The following is a 23,441-nucleotide window of genomic DNA, read 5'->3' on the forward strand; positions in this document are numbered from 1 at the left end:
TATAGAGAATATTTAATGATTAATGTGCTTATTTTTCTCACGAAATGCAATTAAAAGTTGAAAAAAGGATATTTATGAATTAATACTTATATGATGTTAACACGTGATTGTTTTAAGACATTTTTATTGTTTTATTAATCATATACATACTATTTAATAATTACAATAAGCAATATATTTCAATATTTATACAAATAGGTATTAAAAATATACATTAACATTTTATATAGTAAAATAATTAAATATATTGCATATATATTATATTGTTAATTTATAATTATGTAATAATTATTGATAATATATTATTAAATTATAATAATTAATCTAAATATTTTATTTAAATGTGTTAAATTATTAATTAAATTTGTATTTATGAATTAATAATTACATGATGTTAACTTCTGATTAAGACGTGATTGTTTTATGACATTTTTAAATTATTAATTAAAATTGTATTTATGAATGAATAATTACATGATGTTAACATCTGATTAAGACGTGATCGTTTTATGACATTTTTATTGTTTTATTAATCATATATACATACTATTTCAAAATTACAATAAGCAATATATTTCAATATTTATACAAATATGTATTAAAAATATACATTAACATTTTAAATAGTAAAATAATTAAATATATTGCATATATATTATATTGTTAATTAATTTATAATTATGTAATAATTATTGATAATATATTATTAAATTATAATAATTAATCTAAATATTTTATTTAAATGTGTTAAATTATTAATTAAATTTGTATTTATGAATTAATAATTACATGATGTTAACTTCTGATTAAGACGTGATTGTTTTATGACATTTTTATTGTTTTATTAATCATATATACATACCATTTAATAATTATAATAAGCAATATATTTAAATATTTATACAAATATGTATTCAAAATACACATTAACATTTTATATAGTAAAATTATCACATATATTGCATATATTATATTGTTAATTAATTTATAATTATGTAATAATTTTTGCTAATATAATATTAAATGATTAAATCATATTAATCTAAATATTTTATTTAAATGTGTTAAATTATTCATTAATATTGTATTTATTATTATTAATAATAATAACAATAGTAACAACAACAACAACAATAATATTAATATAATTATTAATAATAATAACAGATTTGCTCTGATGCCTCTGGATGCTGGCTGTAATGTCATATTTTTTAAGGTTTTGGACACAGTTAGAGTCACGCAAGAAAGACTGAGAGCAGTTTCAGAAAGATGACAGCGGCACATCCTGCAGGACAAAAACAGCTCAAACATCTCTGAGTGTCTTACATTAAAAATGACTACAATTACTAAAAGTAAAACTGAAATTAAAATAAATTGAAGCTATAAAAAAAAAAAACGAATGAAAATGAAAAAAGCACATAAAATTACTTAAACTTAATACTGAAAATATAGAAATTCTTATTATATACAAAAATTAATAAATACTATATTAATTAATATAATATAGTACAATAGCACGTAAATAAATAACACTAAAAATAAAATGGCACGGTACCCTCAAGTGTGCAAAATCTACATCCTACTAAATATGAAAGCACTGCGAATCTAGAGGACTGCATCACATTTACAGCTGAACACATGTGCGTTTACCTTTCCTCCTCCAGGCTGGTATTTGATGTTGTCCGTGGAGCCGATCTTTGAGCGGATGTTTCTGATGTCGGGTGCCGGTGTGGAGCTGGGTCGAGGCGCGCGGGGCACCGCCGGCTTCTTCTCGGGCACAGCAGCTGCTGTAGTGCTGCTGGAGACGGGGGTTTTGGTGGTGCGAGGGCGAGCGCTGGCGCTGTTTGTAGTGGTGGAGGCTTTGAGAGGCGCAGGTTTAGAGCGGGCGGCATCTGAAAACACAGCTTAATTATGTCTGAGAGAAACACTGGTTTGGTGAACTTTAAAGCACTTTCACAGAAAGAACTTGCGATGCCAGAACCTTTATAAATGCTGTCTGAATAAGTGAGCACTAGATAGAGATTCTGAGGGATATCTGAATGCTCAGTTTTGAAGCACAAAACCCTCTTTATGCTTCAGATTAAAATAATCTCTCTGCACCGCTGCGTTTGGGTCAAATCTCTGGGAATGGGGGTAAGAAGCAGCGTGCTGTGCAGCGGCGCTCCGAGTGAGGGATTATCCCAAACTCATTCCTGCTGCGCAACTCACTTCTGGATTTGAAAGAGATTTTTCATGGATTTAAATGTGTGTTTGTCAGCGTAGCATCTCTGCATCTTTTCCCTGTCGCTATTAAGCCACTACACTGAATTTCTGTATTTTTCAACATAGACTACCATTCAAAAGTTTGGAATAAGTATGATTTTTATAGGTTTAGAAGTGTCTTATGTTCACCAAAGCTGCACTTATTTGATCAAAAATACAGTAAAAACAATAATATTGTGAAAAATTATTATAATTTAAAATACATATTTTCTATTTGAATATATTTTAAAATGCCATTTATTCCTGTGATGCAATGTTGAATTTTCAGCAGCCATCAATAAACATATTGAATAAAAGTAATTTTAACGGAATAAAAATCTTTATTTTTAATTGATTAAATAAAAATTAGTTTTGTTGTATCTATACACACACATTAGTGTATTATTACAATAAAACCTTATTATAATTATTATTTTATTTATTATTATTGTTATTATAATTTAAAATAATTGTTCTATTTTAATATATTTTAAAATGCAATTTATTCCTGTGATGGAAAGTTGAATTTTCAGCAAAATATTATTTTTTTTGTTAATTTTATACAAATATTTTAAATTCACACACATTATTATTATTAAATATTATTATAATTATTATTTTTTATTATAATTTTAAATATTTTTGTTTGTATTTTGAATGTAATTTATTCCTATGATGCAAAGTTGAATTTTCAACAGCCATTACTAAATGCATTACTGAATAAAAGTAATTTTACTGAATAAAAGCATGAATAATATACTGTATATACCCTCAGTCAACACCAGAGTGTTAAAATACAAGCAGAAAACGGTTATTAATTGCAAATTCACAACATTACAATTTTTACCTGTATTTTTGATCAAATAAATGCAGCCGTGGTGATGAATCCAAACTTTTAGCCTGTAGTGTATTCATAAATACAGTGTTATGGGTGGTTGCGTGTTTGCTGTACCTGTGGTTTTCGGTGTGCTTGGTTTCTTTTCGTCTCCTGGTTTGCTCTCAGTCTTTGCGACTAAACACAAAAATAGTAATGCATAATGTGAATATTTATACTACTTCATAAATCAGCACAAAATGCAATGGCTCATCTTTAAATGTCTCCTAACTAACCGGGGCGTCGTGCTGCCGCAGCGCTGGCTGTGCTGCGTGTCGTGGTGGTTGTGCGTGCTGCGGTCGCAGGTTTGTCTGCGGCGGGCCGAGCCGGAGCCACAGAGGCCTTTGGCACGGCCGGCTGTCGGAGGAGAAAACACAGGGTCAGTCGGGGTCAGCTGCACTGTGATATTGTCTCTGTAGTAAAAAACCCATCAGGATCGAACAGAGACGTTTCATCCAAAAAGATCTGACTGTTGCTCTAAAAATAGCCTGCAAGGTTCAGATGAAGTCAGTTCCTAAGAATCCAGTCACACCAATACAATCCTTCATGTTTATTTATTTACTGAGACAAACCTCTCCTTTCGTATTGTGGATTCAATCATATTTCTTAACATTAATGCGGCAACATGTGCACAATGAAACTGTATTTTGAGCTAGTTGAAATTGAGATGTATACATAATCTGAAAGCTGAATAAATAAGCTTTGCACTGATGTATGGTTTGTTAGGATCGGATAATATTTGGCCGACTATTTGAAGATCTGGAATCTGAGGGTGCAAAAAAATCAAAATATTGAGAAAATCATCTTTAAAGTTGTTCAATTTAAGTTCTTAGCAATGCATATTACTAATCAAAAATTAAGTTTTGATATATTTACGGTAGGAAATTTACAAAGCATCTTCATGGAACATGATCTTTACTTAATATCCTGAAGATTTTTGGCATAAAAGAAAAATCTATAATTTTGACCCATACAATGTATTGTTGGCTATTGCTACAAATATCCCCCAGCGACTTAAGACTGCTTTTGTGCTCCAGGGTCACATATTAACCTTCATTTAATTTCAATAGTTAGGAAGTAGTGTAGTTTAACCGATGGCCACTAGAGGGAAGACTTGAACTGAACATTGTTCATATTTAAAGAGATTTGAAAACATAATCTAGACATAATAAACTAGGCTATATTTGTTTTTTTTCATTGCCCTTCATCACTGGAATAAAACATTTTATCGATACTGCTATTTCTAGCTCTATCTTCTAGGACATAATAAACTAGGCTATATTAGGTTTTTTTCATTGCCCTTCATCACTGGAATAAAACATTTTATCGATACTGCTATTTCTAGCTCTATCTTCTAGAAAAACGTCTATTATAATAAGTAATTTCGGAGCTCTAATATTTTAAGCTTCTTTGTAGATGTACACTGACATTCAAAACTGTCAAACTTTTTTTTTTTTAAGAAATCAATACTTTTATTCAGCAAGGACGCATTAAATTGATCAAAAGTGCCAGTAAAGACATTTATAATGTTACAAAAGAGTTCTATTTCAAATCAATGCTGTTCTTTGAATCTGTGAATCCTAAAAAATAAAATGCATCACGGTTTCTACAACAAATATTGTGCAGCTCAACTGTTTTCAACATTGATAATTATCAGAAACGTTTCTTGAGCAGCAAATCAGCATATTAGAATGATTTCTGAAGATCATGTGACACTGAAGACTGGAGGAATGATGCTGAAAATACAGCTGCGCATCACAGAAATAAATTACAGTTTAATAGATATTCACATAGAAAGCAGTTTTAAACTGTAATAATATTTCACAATTTTACCAATGTATTTTTAACCAAATAAATGCATCCTTGCTGACTTGTGATAACCGAGCCCAATCTTTTGCACTGTACTGTAGTTTAAACAACATGTTGATGTGCTCAAGCATGGACGGCACACACACACAGAACATCCATGCAGAGATGAGAGCCGGATTGAGCCACTTCGACCCTTGGAAGAGGGTTCAGACGTGGTCTTCAGCAGATGGATGGACACTCACCTTGGGCTTGACCTCTCTGGCCGCGCTGCTCGTTCCGGTGGAGGGTCGTGTGGACGCCGTGGCGGGCCGTTTGGCGCCAGCGGTCGGGGCGGGCGCTTTGGGCACAGGGGCTTTTTTGCTGAGGGGGGCTGAGGTCGGGGTGGGACGCTTGTGCGCGGCTGTAGCGCTGGAGGCGGAGCTCGGCTGGGGCTTGGCAGAGCTAGGTTTGGTTGCGCCGGCGACAGGCTGCATGGATGGACAGCAAACCCAACGGATGGATGGCAAACGATGAACAAAAAAATAGAATAAGGACAAATGATAACGGCTACGACATGAGCAGAGCAAGCCGATAAAAGCACAAGATCAGATCCAGTTCAGACTACAATTTTCTGTCTTTATATCTAGAGTAAACTTGAAGTTTACTCGGTTTCATTTGACGGTCATGTAGGGATGGGAAGCGTAAGTAATTTCACGATTACAGTTCATTAACGTTAATCATAGGAAGGATGTAGAAAATTCTGAGCCGCTAAAGGACCTGAATGAAAATTAATCTTAGTTTTAGTTAAAGAAAATAACCTTAAAACAACTTATTTAAATGTGTTTATTTATTGTTTGTTTGTTTACATATAAGCATTAACTGGAAAAAAGTACAAACTAAACCTGAAAATAAATAAATAAATAAATAAAATATTATTTTATTTTTTTTATTAATTAAAAATATTAAACTACAAATATAAAAAAAAATAAAAAATAATAATACAATACATAATATTAATAAATAAATACATTATATTAATAAAAAATAGAACAGTACACAAATAATACTAAAATAGCAGTGTTTTGTGTTTGACTCTCGATCCCCAGCACTACATAAATCACTAACTGGAAATAAATAAAAACTAAAACAGAACTAATTTTCAAATTTTTCATATATATAAACAAAATTACAAAAAATAAAACTAAAATAAAAATTGAAAACCTAATACCAAATCGTAATAAAAACTATAATAGTACATAAATAATACCGAAATAACGCTACTTTGTTTTAGGTTCTCGATTCCCAACCCTCCATAAGTGATGAATGAATTTTGGTTTTGGCATTAACATGCTTTAAGAACAGAATCAAACTCATTCGCATTAGCAGAAGCAAAAGCAGGAAGGTCAATGGAGGACGAAGAGACAACAGAAAGCTTTCACAAACCTTGGTCTTCTTCTCAGGACTAGTCAAGTCTTTTCCAGGTGCACCGTTGGTTACCGCAGGCTTGGCCGCGGAGGGTTTAGCAGCTGGCTTTTTGGCTTTCTCGTCCTTCTCAGCTTTGCCAGGTTTCTTGTCAGTAGGCTCAGTCTTTTCTGTTTTCGGTTTTACTTTGTCCTTTTCTGTCTTGCCTTGTTCTGCTTTCTGCTTTTCCACTTCCTTCACCTGTTCTTTATCTTTCTCCGCTTTCTGATCTGACTTGTTCTCCTCGACTTTCACTTCCGTCTTCAGCTCCACCTTCTCCTTCTCCATCTTTGGGGAGGAATCAATCTTTTCTGCCTCAAGCTTATCAGCTTTCTCAGTCTCACCTTTAGTAGTTTTTTGTTCAATCTTCTCAACTTTCACTGGCGTTTCTACTTTGTGAACTATTTCATCCTTGTCTGTTTTCTCTGATTTACCCACATCTTTGTTTTTGTCCAGAGCTTCAGTGTTTTCTCCTTTGGTTGTCTGTTCGTCTGTGTGGTTAGTTTTGTCTTTCTTCTCCACCGTTTCCATCTTCTGATCTTTGTCCGTCTTGCTGAAAACATTAAAGTCATCAATCTTCTGCACAGTGTCCATTTTGTTCGCCTGTGGCTTGTTCTTCTCAGAGTTTTCTGGTAGAAAGAAACAGGTTGAACAGTTGAAAACAGATTAATATATAAACTAGAGCAAAAAATCAACAAAAAAAAAAAGCGATTTGTACAGACTGTGTTCCGCTTGTTTAGTCCAAAAGAAAGTCAAAGCAATGACAAAAGACAAAATGGTTCATAAAACTCAAGATACCTTAAAAACGAAAGCTCGTTTTGTATTCAAACTGATTGGATTGCCACAATCATGATAATTCAACTGCAGAAAGGCTGCAAATTAATGCAATACATATATCTGTACATGCTGCATGCATAAAAATAAATGGAAAGAAAGAGATTTGAGTCCACATTGAAGTCCAGGTACACAAAGTAAACTTCATTTTCACTTTTGGGTCATGGTACATTATGGTACTTATTGCACGATGACTTACCAAATCAATAAATAAACGGATATGCCAGTTAATTTGAGTGTCAATTATTTAAGAAAGAGTACGAGAGACATGAAACAAGCAGCTATGTAGGACATTACTTCACTGAGACGACAATCTGTTATGATTCCACCAATCAGAGTCAAGTTTTCCAGAGAGCCGTGTGATAAATGAGGCTGAAAGAAGGAATATATCCATGTGTAATATATCTTACAGGCGGCTCTCTGGTCACTTCACGTTCAGTGGCAGATCCATTACAAAGGCTGTTCGTCTCTTTGAGGAGCCTCATGTCCTTGAGTTGAAGGACAAAACAGTTCTGCAGCTAAAGTAACTTATCACAAGTACAGTGGGATGTGGGATCAGTAACAATGATCAACAGCATCACTGAGAGTGAGTTTTTGAGAACGAACCTTGCTTTAATAACGCCTGCTAATAAATCCCACCGGTAAATTTGCAATTCAAAAGATATTTTTAATGATAAAATAGTAGCATTACAACTGTACAGTTTTTCAGAGAAACCACAACAATTTACCTTACATCATTAGATGTTAATGTCAATTTTAATATTTATTAATATATTTTTAAAATCAAAAGATGCATCTATTCATATTATTTAATAGATCTGAACATGAACTTAAAATGAACAGCTGTACTTTCATTAATTAATTATTGTTCATTTTAGTTAGTTAATGCATGTCAGTGACCTTATTGTAAAGTGAAAGCGGTAAATCTGCTTCCATAAACCCTTTAATTTGTCGCCCTGCTTCTCTCATAAACATATTTAACTTCTCAGGAGAAATCTTCTTTAGAAAGGAGCCTATTTGCATATTTATTTCACTTTTTTCACACTGGAAATTAAATCTAGTGAGCATGAAATAAATAAAATCAGCCATCATTGATATTCCAGCAGCATTTTTTCTTTTGCACATGTAAGCTGCTTCCCAGAGTGCAGAAATACTGCATCTTGTATTAAAATGAATCCGTCACCACAGAACGGTTTCTTTGTAAGAAATATCTATGCGTAGAGTCGGCTAAGAACTCTTGCATTAAGCTGATCAATTTCAACAAGGCTTAGGTGCATTTATAATAACAAAGACACCAGTTTCACAGTGACACATCAAAGCAGATGAGAAACTGCTGTGATTACGTCAGCAAGAAATGCAGAACGACACCTGCTCAAAATGAAGAAAATCAGTCTATAAATGTGAAGACAGCCACAAAACAGACAGTCTTGTGTATTCAGCGTGCTTTATCATGCATGCAGATCACATGACCTTCAGTAACCCCGATCTCCAGACACTCCCATTTTATGAAAAACTATCCAGACTCCAATTCCACCCCAACTAATACAAGAAATCACAAACATCATGCATTAATAACTGCAACTCACAGAGAAAACTAGTGTGCAACAAGCATCCATCCATGACTCACCATCATTAGCACTTGTCCACACTTTATATCATCTGCACCTGCTTTTCCATTTATCAAAGACATTTCACCAGTGATTGTATCTTTTGTTTGCTTCCCCTTGAGGCAAGAAACATGTTTCATTCAGACATTCACTACAATGCATTTTCACCATCTGCCAACCAGCCAGAGGACAACTGAGGGATTAAACCAGACTATTTACAAACCCCTCCAGTGAATTATTATTTAAACAAAAAACAAAACTCGTAATCGTTAATCGTTGCAGGTGCAGCAGGAGATTTCTGGAGCTCTACCCATCATCGTTGAGGAGTTTCTGACCTCGATTTACAGAGGGGCAGGTTTTATTCTAGGAAATCAGGTCAGAAATGACTTACGCTGTCCGCGGCTCGTCTGGAGCGGGTAATGAACATGCGTTCGGCAGTGGCGTGATAGTGCCGTACACACAGAACAGAGACACTACATGCATCACCTACTTCTGCCACCGCTACATATCAGAAAGACGCAGTCCCAGTCTAGGACTCATGTCTCATCATATTGACTCAATAAACCCAATTATATACACTTATGCACTCTTAAAAATAAAGGTTTCTTATTGGCATTCATGGTTCCAACATCATACTGGTTACATTTTATTTCAAAAGAACCATTTTTTTTTATTAATGTGAAGGATGTTCTTCATGGAATCACAGACGCCAATAAAGAACCTTTCTTTTTTTTAACTATAAGAAAATTGGTTCTTTTAAGAACTGTTCACTAAAGGTTCTTTGGGGAACCCAAAATGGTTCTTCTATGGCATCACTGCCCAATGCAATACACTGGCGCATGCTTTCCAAACATTAATTTCCTTGTTTCTAAGAACGATTATACCGTGCTTCCCTTGATGTCTCATCATATTGACTCAATAAATCCAATTTTATACACATATACACTCTTAGAAATAAAGGGTCCTTATTGACATCCATGGTTCCATGCAGAATCTTGGAACCATGGCATAAAAGGTTCTTTATACTGGAAATATGTTCCATTAGATTCCAAATCAACCTTTTTTTTTTTTCAGTGTGAAGAACATTCATGCATGTTAATAGTTCTTCATGGAAACATAGATGCCAATAAAGAACCAATAATTGTAAGAAAAAAAATGGTTATTTTAATAACTCTTCACTAAAGGTTCTTGGGGGAACCCAAAATGGTTCTTCTATGGCATCACTGCAAAACCCCATTGGAAATACATTGAAACATGCTTTCCCAAGCTTAATTTCTTTGTTTCTAAGAACGATTATGCCACGCTTCTCTCATTCACATTGCTCACATTCTCTCAGATGTAAAAGAGTCAGTCCTACACCTCAAAATTAACTCTTACTTCACCATCACCTACCCTCAAATGCCTCAGCAATCGTGTCGGTTTTGTCTCCAGCGTTGTTGCAAGTCCCATTAAGGGCACGTGTTGTCACCGGCACGGGTAGAATGACTCCTTGGTCCTTGTCAATGAACGGTCCCTCCAATAGGTCCTCCACGGGCGAGAGGGGAAAGCTGCTTTGGTCTTTGCGTGCGGGAAAAGGGGGGAAATGTAGTTCGATATTGTTCCGTAGGTCGTTGCGGGTGGCTCCAGCTGACAGGGTTGGCGGCGGGGTCGGAGGTTGATCGTCGGCTACAGTTAGAGAGCGTTTTATGGCCCCTGAGTGCTGGCGACGAGGTCCTCCAATGGGCGATGGCAACTTGTCGAGAACGCCTCCGCCGGGGTACTTGTCCGGGAGCTCGAGACTGGCGGGTACGGAGAGGTGCGAACACTCGGACATCGCTCGCCTCATCGCCTTCCTCTGTTGTTCGGCTCTCCCCATCAAGCAAGGCTCGAAGTCTTCCTCGTCCTCACTTTCGCGTGACGACCCTTCAGCCTTCGGCCGCTCATCTTCGCCCTCCAGGTAGCTGTCGTTGACCACGCCAATGACGCAGTAGTTTGGAGGCGTTCGGGGCGATGGCGTGCTGGGACTCTGTTCCGGAAGCAATCCAGAGAACGGAGCCGGTTTCGAGGGTTCGAGTGGCGACAGAACCTCTTTGTGACCCGCAGGTGATTCCAGAAGCATCATGCCATTGTTGTCCGTTGTGCAAGCCGCAAATTTTCCAGGAGACGCAGCTGATGCCGACGAGGACGAGAGGCTTTCCGGACTGTCCCCGGTGCTGCCGAACGACATGCTTGTTGGAACGGCTCCTCGCCCGGAGACGCTGAGCTTGGAAGGAGACTCGTAGAAGCACAGCTTGTCCTCGTCCATCATTCCCGTTGCCCGAAGGCCACCTCTAAAACTCGGTGGTGCCCCGAGGTCTCCATGCTGCCAGTCCCAACCCGGAGGGGTGGCGGATGTGGACATGGATGGGACTTTACATAGCTCACTATATTCTGAGAACGGAGATGCCGGTTGTTGGTTTGAGAAAGAGGACATGCTTCTGTTGCCCTTTCTCTGCTCCTGGTTTAGGTGTCTTTGTGTCTTAGTCCTTTTCCTGTGTTAAAATGTAAACGCGTCTGTCTGACTCGTAACCTCACAACGTAACCTTCTCTGCTGCTTCTGCACGAGACAGCAGACTAAGCAGCACTGAGATCTGACTGGAAGCGTCTCTCTCTCTCTCTCTCTCTCTCTCGCTCTCTCTCTCTCGCCATGACAGGAATCACATGCTTTGTAAAGTGGCTGTTCATTCGCTGCCCCAAAATCAGCTCCCTCCTTCCTCTCTGCCTCTCTCGTTTTCTCCACGTTGTCCTCTCTGCATCCATCTTTTCTTCCCTCCTCTCTCTGATAGTGACACACTACTATCATCCCTGAGGCTACATACGTGCAAAATAACGAGGAAGGGCTTAACGAGCATTCATTTGCACATATGATTTCAGAGAGTGCACACATCTATCGTATCTTTTTATGGAAGTATTTTTGGGTAACACAATCAGTCTGGAAATTTCCAGACATACAGTTTTATCTGAGGAACAGATTTGCCCATGGATGATATCCCTAGACAATCAATATGTTTTTTTTCCCTCTTACATACTGTTTTATCTTCATCTGTACTCTGTGTTGAATTTAGACTGTTCGATTACAGTCTCTAAACATGTGACGTTCGAATCTGAATCTGAATAAAAGTTAATGTCTTTGTTGTTGCATTTCCTGCCACAGCAACATGTGTCTGTGCATATCTCAGTGCAGAAAGACAACATCATTCTTCACTGTAAGAAATAAAAACGTAAAATAACAGAAAAAGTACCGGCAGCTCATTACCGAGACATTATCTATTAATTTTGCAGACAATCTAAAACACAATGGAATGCAATGCAAATTCAAAACACAGGTAAAACACCTGTAAAAAATAATTACGAAAAAATCCTTCAAAATAATACAGTAGGTTATGCCCTATTTTTACAGATTTTTTTTAAAGAGTGCTCCAATCAGAGATGGAAATGAGACAGAGGAATAAACAAAAATGGAACAATACCAGATGACCAGAAAACACTGTTCTAAACCCTTGACTAATAAAAATAATAGCCTAATTTATTATTATTCATTATGTTAAAATTATGAATTACAATAAAAAAATATATATATATTTTAAATGTATGAATGATTTTATATAATAAAAATAATAATAAAATGATAATAACAATTATTAATTTGTTACAATAAATAAATATTTATATAATTTATTCTAATAAATTAATCATGTCAATATTATCAATACTACTACTACTAATAATAAGAAGAACAACATGTAATAAATATATCAGTATACATTATTTAGTAACAATACTAAATATTAAAAAAAATTATTAAAATTATTAATTTAAACAAACAAACAAATATACAAGACATAAAGCAATATTCTGGGATCAAAACAAATGCATGAAGCTTTCACAGATGTTGTTGCTAGAAGTGAAATGATACCGAACCCTGAACAGTAGTGCAAACTCTTCCCATGCTTTGGGCATTCAAACACGTCACTGCGGCCTAGATGCTTCAAACAAAGTTAAAGCTTGTTCAACAAAGATGAAATGTGTGAACTTCTTGGTAAGTTTTATCATGAATATTTCATGCTCATCTAATTCAAACCAAAAAACACTCACAACATTGAGACGCTTTGTCAGCACACCTTCAATGCATTGTTAATGCAAGCAGACAAAGTGTCCATCAGCATCAAAATGGTCACTACGGTTACATAAGGGCCATCATTTCTGAGCCTAATTTCCTCCATCAGCAACTGTCGTTTCAGTAGAACCAGCCACGAGACCGTGACCCTTATGCAAGCACTCAAGATGACAATTAACAGATGATGATTTACGATGAAGGGCGTCTTCAAACACAGTCAACAGCGAAAAATTATGCTACTTCCTCAACTTCGCATCCTCATCCTATTTCCATCTCTTAATCTAATCAGTGTGGTGCTTAAACCAACCAAAAGGTGTTACGATGTTATGCTTGCCTTAGTAAACACTGCTAAAAATGTTTGAAGAATCCCTAGATTCACTCAAACAGAAACTATTTTCGTCATGCATTTATCTCACTGGCGCTTGCCTTGTTCAGAAGTGCTTCATGTCTGTGTGTCCATGAGGCTCGCCCGTCCACTGAACGAGTCAAATCAATCCTGCGTCCCCACGTGAGTGTGTCCAGGCCATCAGGGACAGAGACACTGTAGGGATGATCTCATCGGACCCCAGTCTGAGACCCACCGGCCCCGTTACATAAGCACAACTGAAAGACGACGCCTGTCTGGTATCGAACTCACACTGAAGGAGGATACGGCACTGTGTGCTAAATCTGCCATCAATAACGTATGGAAAGAAGGAAAGAACCCACTTCATTCCTCCTTACACATTACAAATCTACAAACAACTGACCTAAAAGACAAACAATTTATTTGCAATAACATGCACAAATGAATGCATGTGCATTAAAAAAAGTTAATATTCCAATTAAAGTAATAAAAATAATAATAATAATAATGGGGAAAAAAATCAAAAAATAAATTTATAAAATAAAATAAAAAATAAAATAAATCCTTTCTAAGAGTAGTTAAACCATATACATGTGGCTTGGACCTGTTTGGGAATTTAAAAAAAAAACAAACAAACAAAAAAAACACTGATTTTAATTATTTAGCCTATTTATTCATTTATAAACTGATACAAACTAAACGTTTTTTATTTATTTATTAATTGTTTTGATTATTGTCTGAACAATTATAAAATGTAAAAAGATTTTAGCTAGCTATGTTAAAATTCATAAACAAAACGCTCTTCAAACAAACCATATGTATTTTTTGTTTGTTTGTTTGTTTGGGTTTGTTGTCTAAACAAATATAAAATCTAAACAGATGAGATGGATGTGCTTAGATAAATAAATAAATACAAGTAAAAAAAAAAAGTGCTGTCATTTAAAATATATTTATTAAATACAAATCAATTCTGTTTAGATAGTTTGTTGTCTGAACAAAAACAAAATCTAAACAGATCTGAGTTGGATATGTTAAATAAATGAAACAAAACAAAACAAAGAGCTGCCTGTTTGAACAAAAGCCATAAATAGCAATGAGGGCCAGCTGCGTCCATTGCCAACATACAGCCTGACCTACATATATGTAGTCTCTTGGCTGACCTACATGTTTGCTTATGTAGCATAAGCCTCAAAGTGACTTTCTCAACATACAGACGAAAGGCCAAACACAGATTCAAACGGACATCTGAATAACAAATGAATGCAGCCATTGAGTTTGCTGAAGCATGCAGACTTTAATTACACTACAAGATTGTCTCCAAGTAACTGATGTTAGGAATGAGATCCTAAAGCAGCAGCAGAATCAGGGATATAAAAAGAGCAAGGGACGAATCACAATCTCTGCGTTCCTCTAGGTTTAGGGAGGCGGCTAAAATCATTTATCAACGTCACAGGAGAAACACACAGGTGGTCAAAAAGAGATGAAGTCGGGAAGCTGCGAGAACATAAAGCCAACAACCATCTACCCAGATGGTATTTTTAGCTCATCGCCCCTCCTCATAAGAGCCAACATTTTTTCCTTGGTAGCCCTGCTTCCTTAGGTCTCCCAAGCAACTGCCTCCCGTCGCCATGGCAACAGAAGCGGCTCTGAAGAACACCGGTGTCCAAAAATACAGCGCAAGTGAGTAAAGTCGAGTAACGTTGAGTGGGATTATGGGAATTATTAGAGTTTGTATATATAAAAATATGCATTGTAATTTTAACTCAAGTTTTATCATTTTTGTCGTGTTTTTACCATTTTTATTTATTTTAATTTTGTAAATGTCTATATAGTTTTTAAGTTTTCGTCATTTCAGGACTTCAACTTATGATATATTTTGAATGAGATTTGGATTTTTTTTTACATTTTCTGTTTTCATTGTAATTTGACTTCAAGTTTAAGTATTTTTGTCATTTTTATTGTCATTATTTTTTAACGTCTACATAGCTATGTATTAGTTTTAGTTATGTTAGTACTAAAAATAAATCAAAATGAGAAATGTTGCTTTTAGAATCATTGATATACTCTATTTTTTGTTAATATTTTGAATTAGATGTTACATTTTTTACATTTTCAGTTTTGTTTTTATTTATTTCATTTTTTAAGTTTTAGCATCTGTTGTGTGTTCTTTGTCATTTTTTAGTTTATAATACATCTATAAAGTTTTTATTTTTTCTTATTTATTTATTTTTATTTTTAGTTATTTTGGTACTTCAACTCAAAATGAAACTGTGAAATGTTGCTTCTAGAATCAATTATATATTGATATATAATTACATTTATTATTACATTTTATATTACATTTTAGGTTTCCATTTTCATTTTAGCTAAAGTTTTAGTATTTCTGTTTTTTTTTGTTGTCTTTTTTATGAATCATCTTTTTTTGTCTATATAGTTTTTATTAGTTTTAGTTTTTGCTTTTATTTTATACAGTATCAGTTATTTTAGTACTTCAATGTCAGCTAAATGAAAATGAGAATTGTAGTTTAAAAAAAAAAGTTTCCTTTTTTTAATGTATATTTTATTTTAATTTATAATGGTTTTACTTTTAGTCAATGATAATAACCCTGCAGAGGACCAGCCCAAAGCCAACTATATTCCAGCTGTAAATTCCTCCTTAGTAAATTCCATCACTAAAAATGGCAGAACTTCTCTTGCCGTAAGAACTAAGCCAGTTTAGCGGCTACCTAATCCACTACCGCTGTGCCGAATGCACCATTCTTTGAGCTTTTCGACATAACTCGGCCCTTTTGGTTCAGATCGATTCTGTCACCAGCTCTGAGACTTACAGCGCACGCAGCCTCTGCCACGGGCTTTACAATCACTAATCCAGTCGAGCAAAAACACATCCAGGAGAGCTGCTCTTTCTCTGTCACTGCCAGCCGCATGCTGATCACTCTCTGCTAAAACATAACCTGCGGGTGATGTTCAATAGTTTGTCTGAAGGGGAGACAGATCAATTCAGTTGCAGTCTTTTACACAGCATTTTTCAGCATCAACTGAAGCATCACTCAACCGGAGCTGTCGAATCGCTCAATGCTGCTATTTATATTCTGAAAAGAAACTCCAGTAAGCATCCAGACACACGTTATGATCTTCTACTACAATGTAGTGTCAGGGCTCTACGCTTACTTTTCTTTTTAGGAGCACGTTCAAAATTTTAGGAGCTCCTTCTAAACAATTATCCAAAATGTTATCAAAAAGTAGCCTTCCCATTACGAGGTGATATTTGACTCCTCTAACTTTACAAGTATGATGATGATCGGATCAGTCGCACTGGTGCTCCTAAAAAATCTTTTATAGTCGCACGCAGTAGTTTTCAGTCGCAAATGCGACTGAAATGGTCGCACTGTAGAGCCCTGAGTGTGCTGCCTACCTAAAAAAAACATTTAAAAGCACATCTCCGCTCCAAAGTAGAGATGCATTAGTGTTCAGAAGTTCTGGGTCAGTAAGAAGTCTCACCAAGGCTGCAATAATTTGATTAAAAAATACAGTAAAATTGTGGAATATTTCTGCAGTTCAAAATAAGTGTTTTCTACGTGAATATCTGTTAAACTGTAATTTATTTCTGTGATGCGCAGCTGTATTTTCAGCATCATTACTCCAGTCTTCAGTGTCACATGATCTTCAGAAATCATTCTAATATGCTGATTTGCTGCTCGAGAAACATTTCTGATTATTATCAATGTTGAAAACAGTTGTGCTGTACAATATTTTTGTGGAAACCATGAGTTTAAAACTACATGAGCAGCAGTATAATGGCATGTCATTGAACTGGTGCAGTTGAGTTCTGCAGACATGTTTGATGTGAGCTGGGAATATGGTTTTTCGTGTTTAAATCACACTAGATTTCTGACTATGTGTAAAGTCAGACTGCAGGCTGAATGCAGCGAGTTTTCTGCATCGATGAGCAGACGGTAATTATTCTGTTGATCGCAGCCTGTTCGTTTTTCTCCTACTGCCTACCAAAGCTACAGCAACTGTTGCAGAAACCGGCACCGGGCTGCCTTATTTACACATCTGCATAACTAAGATACATTCGTGAAAATACAGAAGAATATTATCAGCACACTACAACATCTCATGGCCACTTTCTCAGCATCTGTCCTTGTTACCATGGAAACTTCAGCTGCTTATCAGTCGCCGTGGCAACAGGACAGGCTCCACGCCATCCCTAGAGGCAGTCTGTGTTTACAACAGTCGATGCATTGACCTTTACAGCTCCATCATTGCGCTGGTCTCAAACGCTCTGATTATCAGGACCTTTGACCGTCTGACTCCATCTGAATTCAGTGACGCACTAACACAGAACTACAACTGGGTAAATGTTAATTTCATTGTGGTAAAATAACGCTCAGCGATGCGGATGGATGCCAATTCACTCTCAGCACATGCACACTTGAAAATGATCAAGAATGTAAGAGCATTTATTCAGCAAGGACACAGTAAATTGAGGAAAAGTGACAGTAAAGACATTTCTTTTTCTAATGCAATACCAAACACTTTGCCAAGTGCTGCATTGTCTCTGTTTTAGAGCGGGATACTGAAAAACTTAAATTAAAGGGGAAAAATGTTGCTACGGTAAACAGCACTCATGAAAGCAATGCAACAGCTATAGTAGTCTGTATGACGCATATAAAAACATGCTCTGAGCAAACACAATGCATCTATCAATTTAAAAAAAATGAAAATGAACAGAAATCCTCACTAGAGAATCATCTGAGAACAACACACGTATCTGTGATCAGCAGTTCAATGTGCTGTAATCAGGTCAGTGTGTGTGAAGAACTAGTTAAAGTCAGCAGTCATTTTGAAGTCCATTATTTAGATGCAAAAAAACTAAAAATGCTGGCATGTCTCCTTATTTTGTTAGTTTTTAAGCATGCAATCAGTAGCAAAAATCAAATGTTTAAATGACACAATTAAACAGGATGACATACAATCTCATCGCTCCATAGGGCTGGGTATCGTTCAAACATTTTCGATACCGATACCTTGACTTCGATACCGGTTCCTGAACGATACTTTTTTCGATACCAATTTTATGAAATCAAACACACGCTTTCGGTCGTGTAACGTTAGTATGAACGGACATCAGCATATGAGTGAAGTGAAATTAAACAAACTTGGGGGTGGCGCATGTCCTAAAAGGTTGAAAACCCCTGTATTACAGTACCACGAGAGCTAAGAGAGCAGACTGCTCCGTGCGCTTTCGAATCGCTCTATAATCTTTAATTCTCAAATACATGTTTAGAAACCCAAATGAATCTCTATAAACCATAAACTTGTACCAAAACATCACATTCACAGAGAAATAACCAAACTCAAGTGTAGATTTTTTTTTTTCCATCACAAGCATCTGACTGAACAAAAGGAGAGCTGAGTCACTCTGAGCATATCTGTGTGTGTGTGTGTGTGTGTGTGTGTGTGTATTAACACTCCTCCATTCATAACAACACATGCTACTCAGTCACAATCAATGTCTCTGGCCGTCACCAGCGGCTCAAAGACTCACAAGAGCACAAGCATACAAAAGACATCACGACCCCAAACAATCAGCGGCATTCAGAGATCCTCACAAGATGCACTCAAGGCCAGACGTCAATCTTACTTTGAAAAGTCCTCAGCAAAAACATTAAAGACGTGTGTCTTTGAAACACTGCTATTGATAGATATTGGGTATTTTGTATGCAAATGTATGTACACAAGCAGGCAAAAGTTTTTGAGCAGTAAGATTTTTTTATGTTTTTTAAAGAATTCTCTTCTGCTCACCAAGCCTGCATTTTTTTTGATACAAAATACAGCAAAAGCAGTAATATTGTGAAATAATTTTACTATTTAAAATAACTGTTTTCTATGTGAATATCTGTTAAAACGCAATTTATTCCGGTGATCAAAGCTGATTTTTTCAGTGTCATTACTCCAGTCTTCAGTGTCACATGATCCTTCAGAAATCATTCTAGTACGCTGATTTGCTGCTTTAAAAAAATATTATTATTATTATTATTATTTAAAACTGTTGAGTACATTTTTTTCAGGGTTTTCAGGATCTTTTACTAAGGTGGAAAGATGATTTTGAAACATTCACCACGGTAACACCAAAAGAAGTTTTACTGCAGGCAACACAACATGGATTAATAGAATTCACTCTAATGTGATATTTGACACTGAGCTCCCACAGTTTCCTTATTCTCAGCTCATAGTACAACACACACACACACACATTACGGTACACTGTCATTAATTTGCATGTTGGGAAGTCTGACACCGAACGCTGATGTTCTGTCTCCCGGAGTGTATAAGTAGCTCCCTCCCCACTGGAGAAAGCCGAAAATTACAGAGAACTAAAAGAGACAGCTGTGTCAGACGCGCCCAAACACACACACACACACACACACACACACACACACACACACTCTCTCTCTCTAATAAAGGCGCTACACACACAGAGAATCTAAAACCAGCAACCGCCCATTTTCAGATACTACACTACTTTTCTGCAGTTGTGTGGCTTATGCTGTGTTAAGGTTATTAAAGACAACATGAGAAAGTTTACTTCCACAAGTCTTTCATCTGAGGTCCGAGTCAAGTCTCGAGTCTTTACGCTGGAGTCGAGTCTGGAATCTTTTCATTAATTGTTGCAAATAAATTCTCATCCTTAAAAATCCTATTTACTAGGTTGCATTAAGGACAAAATACATTCCAGGGATACTACTAGGAATCTAACTTAACTTCCTCTACCTGTATACATAGAGTCAATCCAAGATACAAAAATACATAAATACTGTGCATGTAAAATTATTGAGGAGGCCCATTCATATTTAAAATCATCTGTAACTCCATGATGTAGCCACTAGATTCTAATTAATCTAATTCTAGATCTAATTAATAACAAATTAATCACACATCAATTTTACCTGAGATATTTCCCCCAAAAGATCATTTAAAAACATTACTGTGTTAGTTGAGTAAAGCATTAAATACACTTAAAAAAAATATATATATATATATATATTTTGATTCAACATAGCATAATGATAATAGATGGGCATCAATAGATAGATGGGTTTTAAAAAATGAATATTGAAATATGAAAGGATTTTTAAAAAAATGAAATGATACTCAAAATATAAAACTAAACATCGTCTGAATGATTGAGTGAGTCATTCAGTCTCGATTTGTTCAAAAACAGATTCATTCAGGAACGAAGCACCGCTATGTGCTGCTAAAGACACAAAACAGTTCTGCTGTGGCTTTGTTTGAAATATTTTCATTTGTGAAATTGAGAAAAACAGACAATACTATACTGTGTCTAAAATTTCACATAACATTAACTTATTTATTGAACTATTGTATAAAATCAATATCACATTTGCAATCGTGCAGGTATTCGGGAAAAAAACTGCGCTTATGCTCCTGTTGTATTTCTAAACTATATCATATATGGTTTATATCAAATATAAACCCATATGTGTTATTTTTTTACATAATCGCACCAATTAAAAAGTTAAATAGACAGTAGGTAGACAATTACTTTTATTAGATATTGCATCTGAATAAATGTTTAGAGATTATCAAAATGTTTATTTGAAGTGTCAGTTTTTGCATTATGATTTGTCAAACCTGAACACACACACATACATTGAGAGAAAAGCCATATCTGCGTATATTCCGAAAACATTGATGAAACGTCGTGCTCAGCAAATAAGCAAATAAGTAAGTTCTTTCTTTGTGATATCAGTAGTTAAGGAGAAAAGACTCGAGTTGTGTTTAAAATATTCAATAGTCCTTCTTGTCGAGTTGAGTCAAGTCTGAAGTCATTTCAGGTCAAGTCTGAGACAAATTACTTTAAAGAGGCATTCAGACTCTGACAGCGATTATACCACTGCACGTTGCCAAGTGAATCGCTAGCACTTTACAGTCTGCTCTCTTATTGGTATAATAGTACCATTACCATTTGCATAAAAATGAAGTCTCAAACTCTCAAATTGCCAACTTTCACATTTAATGGCCTTTGGTCGCTCTGAAGCTGCAAATCACAGTTGGACGTCCACTAACCATATCACACAGACATCACAAGATAGCAATTAATGGGAAGTAGAAGAAGTTATGAATGAAATGTAGAGGAAGTTACACAATACACTCCTTTCACAACATAAAGAGACAAAAACAAAGCAATAACCAGAGAAATGTCGACTTACCTAATTGACAAGTTGAAACAGATGATGTCAGGGAACATAGAAGAGAAAAAATAAATAAAAGGTATCACTTACAACTGTATTGTACTTTGTATACATTCATAAAGTGACAAGGGTGGTTCATATTCACTCTAAAAGTGCTAGAAGAGAAATATGAAGGGGTGGTGGGATACTGAGAAAGAAGATTGTCATGTTAGGTGCCACCAGTGGTAGTACAACAATCAATCACAACAGCAAAGATGCAACATTGTGAGGGAACAACCACACCTCCTCGACAAACTGCAAACCAAAGTGTTTGGATTAGTAGAGTACACCCTGGATCACAAGGTTAATGGGTGTGGGGGGGGGGGTGAATTGCTCGTTTACACAGTTGATCATTCGTTGGGGAAGAAACACCCAAGCAAAACCAAGCCAGCCCACTTTGAGCGAACCCTGACCCTAGGGTCCAGCTGATGGGGTGAAGTGTTAGTTATTGCAGTGCGCAGTTTAATCACTCAAGCCCAGGCTTGGAATCCACTCAGCCATGCATTACGTGGATCCACTTCCCAAACGTCCACAACAAACCTTCCAATGTGAAGGGCGGTTCTGCGGCGAACTCCCGAGTTTCTGCAAAACTAGGGAAGAACGGCGGAGCGGCCGGATTTAGACCAGAATTCTGGGGAGAGGGCAACTTTGCTTCAGGGGAGGTTGGACTCTTTGATGAGGACAACCCAGACGACTTCTTGCCTAGTTTGGACTTTGGTTCCTTTGGGGCTTTGCTCTTTGGCGAAGGCAGAGGTGCAGGAACTGGGACTGAGGTCTCAAAGGCAACACCTTCGAGATCAAAGGGTTGATTGTGGTTATTAAGAGACCACGCCGGTCCAGATGGAGAAAACGGGAGTGCCGAGATCAGTGCTTCCATCGGTGGTACAAAACAAGTGCTTCCAGGAGTGGACGTCTGGGGTTCCTTTAATGGCGACTCTTGGGTGCCCATGGAAGCAGTGTAGGTGTGATCTTGTCCAAACATAGCTTTTTCAAAGGCTCCACCTGGAGAGATGAAAGGCTGAGTGTCGCTGAGATTGCAAGCATGAGAATCTTCTGTTTCCATGATGATATCGTGGAATCCGGATGACGTGGACAAGGGGTGTTGGGGAGATAAATCGGGGGCTTGACCGGGAGACTTTGGAGAGGGCATTGCAGGTTCAAGATGCGTTGTGGATGGTGGGGAAGTGGCTGTGAGGGACAGAAGATCTTGGGTAAGAGACAGAGGAATGAGACTCCCATCGGTGTAGTCCTCAGAAAGTGAAACAAGACCGCTGTCGACTTCAAGGAGTGACTGGGAAATATCAGTTGTGAACTCCTGCGCCACACAGGCTGAAGCAGGGACAAAGGGCTCTGCATGGATCGCCCATTCCTCGGGAATCTTCTTACGGCTTTTCGGCTTCTTGACTCTCCCACCAAAGCGGCTTCCATCTTCCCAACCTCCGTCTCGGTAACGTTCCTTACACGGGGACGGCTGATTGGGACTGTCGGATAAAGCACTTTCGCTCTGCATTTCCGTGGGGAAGTCGTACACCTCGTCCCTGGGTCTCCGTTTCTTCTTCTTCTTTTCCTTCTTACGGTCAGATCCTTCACCTTCACCTTCCCTTTCATCTGCATCTCCTGCCCCGCTATCTCTTGGGGACCATTGAGGGTTGGCCGTGTCATGTGGGCTCTCTACCAGAGGACCGGCATGGCGACTGATAACAGTGGAAACGCTGGGCGTGAAGGGCAGGTCAGATGGAATGCCGGCCTCATCGGACCAGCAGTCACCAAAGACACCTCGTATGCAAAGAAGAATGGAAATTAGAACAGCACTAACTCCCTTTTTTGCTCTCTCACACATATACACACAAATTCACAAACTTATCAATCACCCCTCACACTCTCTAATAGGCTT

The 23,441-nt window shown here is 36.8% G+C and overlaps 1 protein-coding gene across 9 annotated transcripts in view; it reads right to left on the reverse strand.

Moving 5' to 3' along the window:
* LOC107686888 (microtubule-associated protein 4-like) overlaps positions 1-23,441 on the reverse strand; it is a 61,149-nt gene that overhangs the window by 15,682 nt on the left and 22,026 nt on the right. For 6 of the 9 annotated variants that reach the window (XM_016484036.1, XM_016484063.1, XM_016484062.1 and 3 more), the window contains 6 exons: positions 22,088-23,323; positions 6,347-6,993; positions 5,167-5,391; positions 3,352-3,472; positions 3,194-3,253; positions 1,651-1,892 (listed from right to left, as the gene is read on the reverse strand). In XM_016484036.1, coding sequence (XP_016339522.1) covers positions 1,651-1,892; positions 3,194-3,253; positions 3,352-3,472; positions 5,167-5,391; positions 6,347-6,993; positions 22,088-23,323 — 2,531 coding nt within the window. Of the gene's footprint in view, positions 1-1,650; positions 1,893-3,193; positions 3,254-3,351; positions 3,473-5,166; positions 5,392-6,346; positions 6,994-10,197; positions 11,421-22,087; positions 23,324-23,441 lie in introns of those variants that run through there. The other 3 variants (XM_016484071.1, XM_016484064.1, XM_016484077.1) reach the window with 3 other exon arrangements.

Source organism: Sinocyclocheilus anshuiensis, unplaced genomic scaffold (genome assembly GCF_001515605.1).
Source record: "Sinocyclocheilus anshuiensis isolate Anshui unplaced genomic scaffold, SAMN03320099.WGS_v1.1 scaffold601, whole genome shotgun sequence".
NCBI lineage: Eukaryota > Metazoa > Chordata > Actinopteri > Cypriniformes > Cyprinidae > Sinocyclocheilus > Sinocyclocheilus anshuiensis.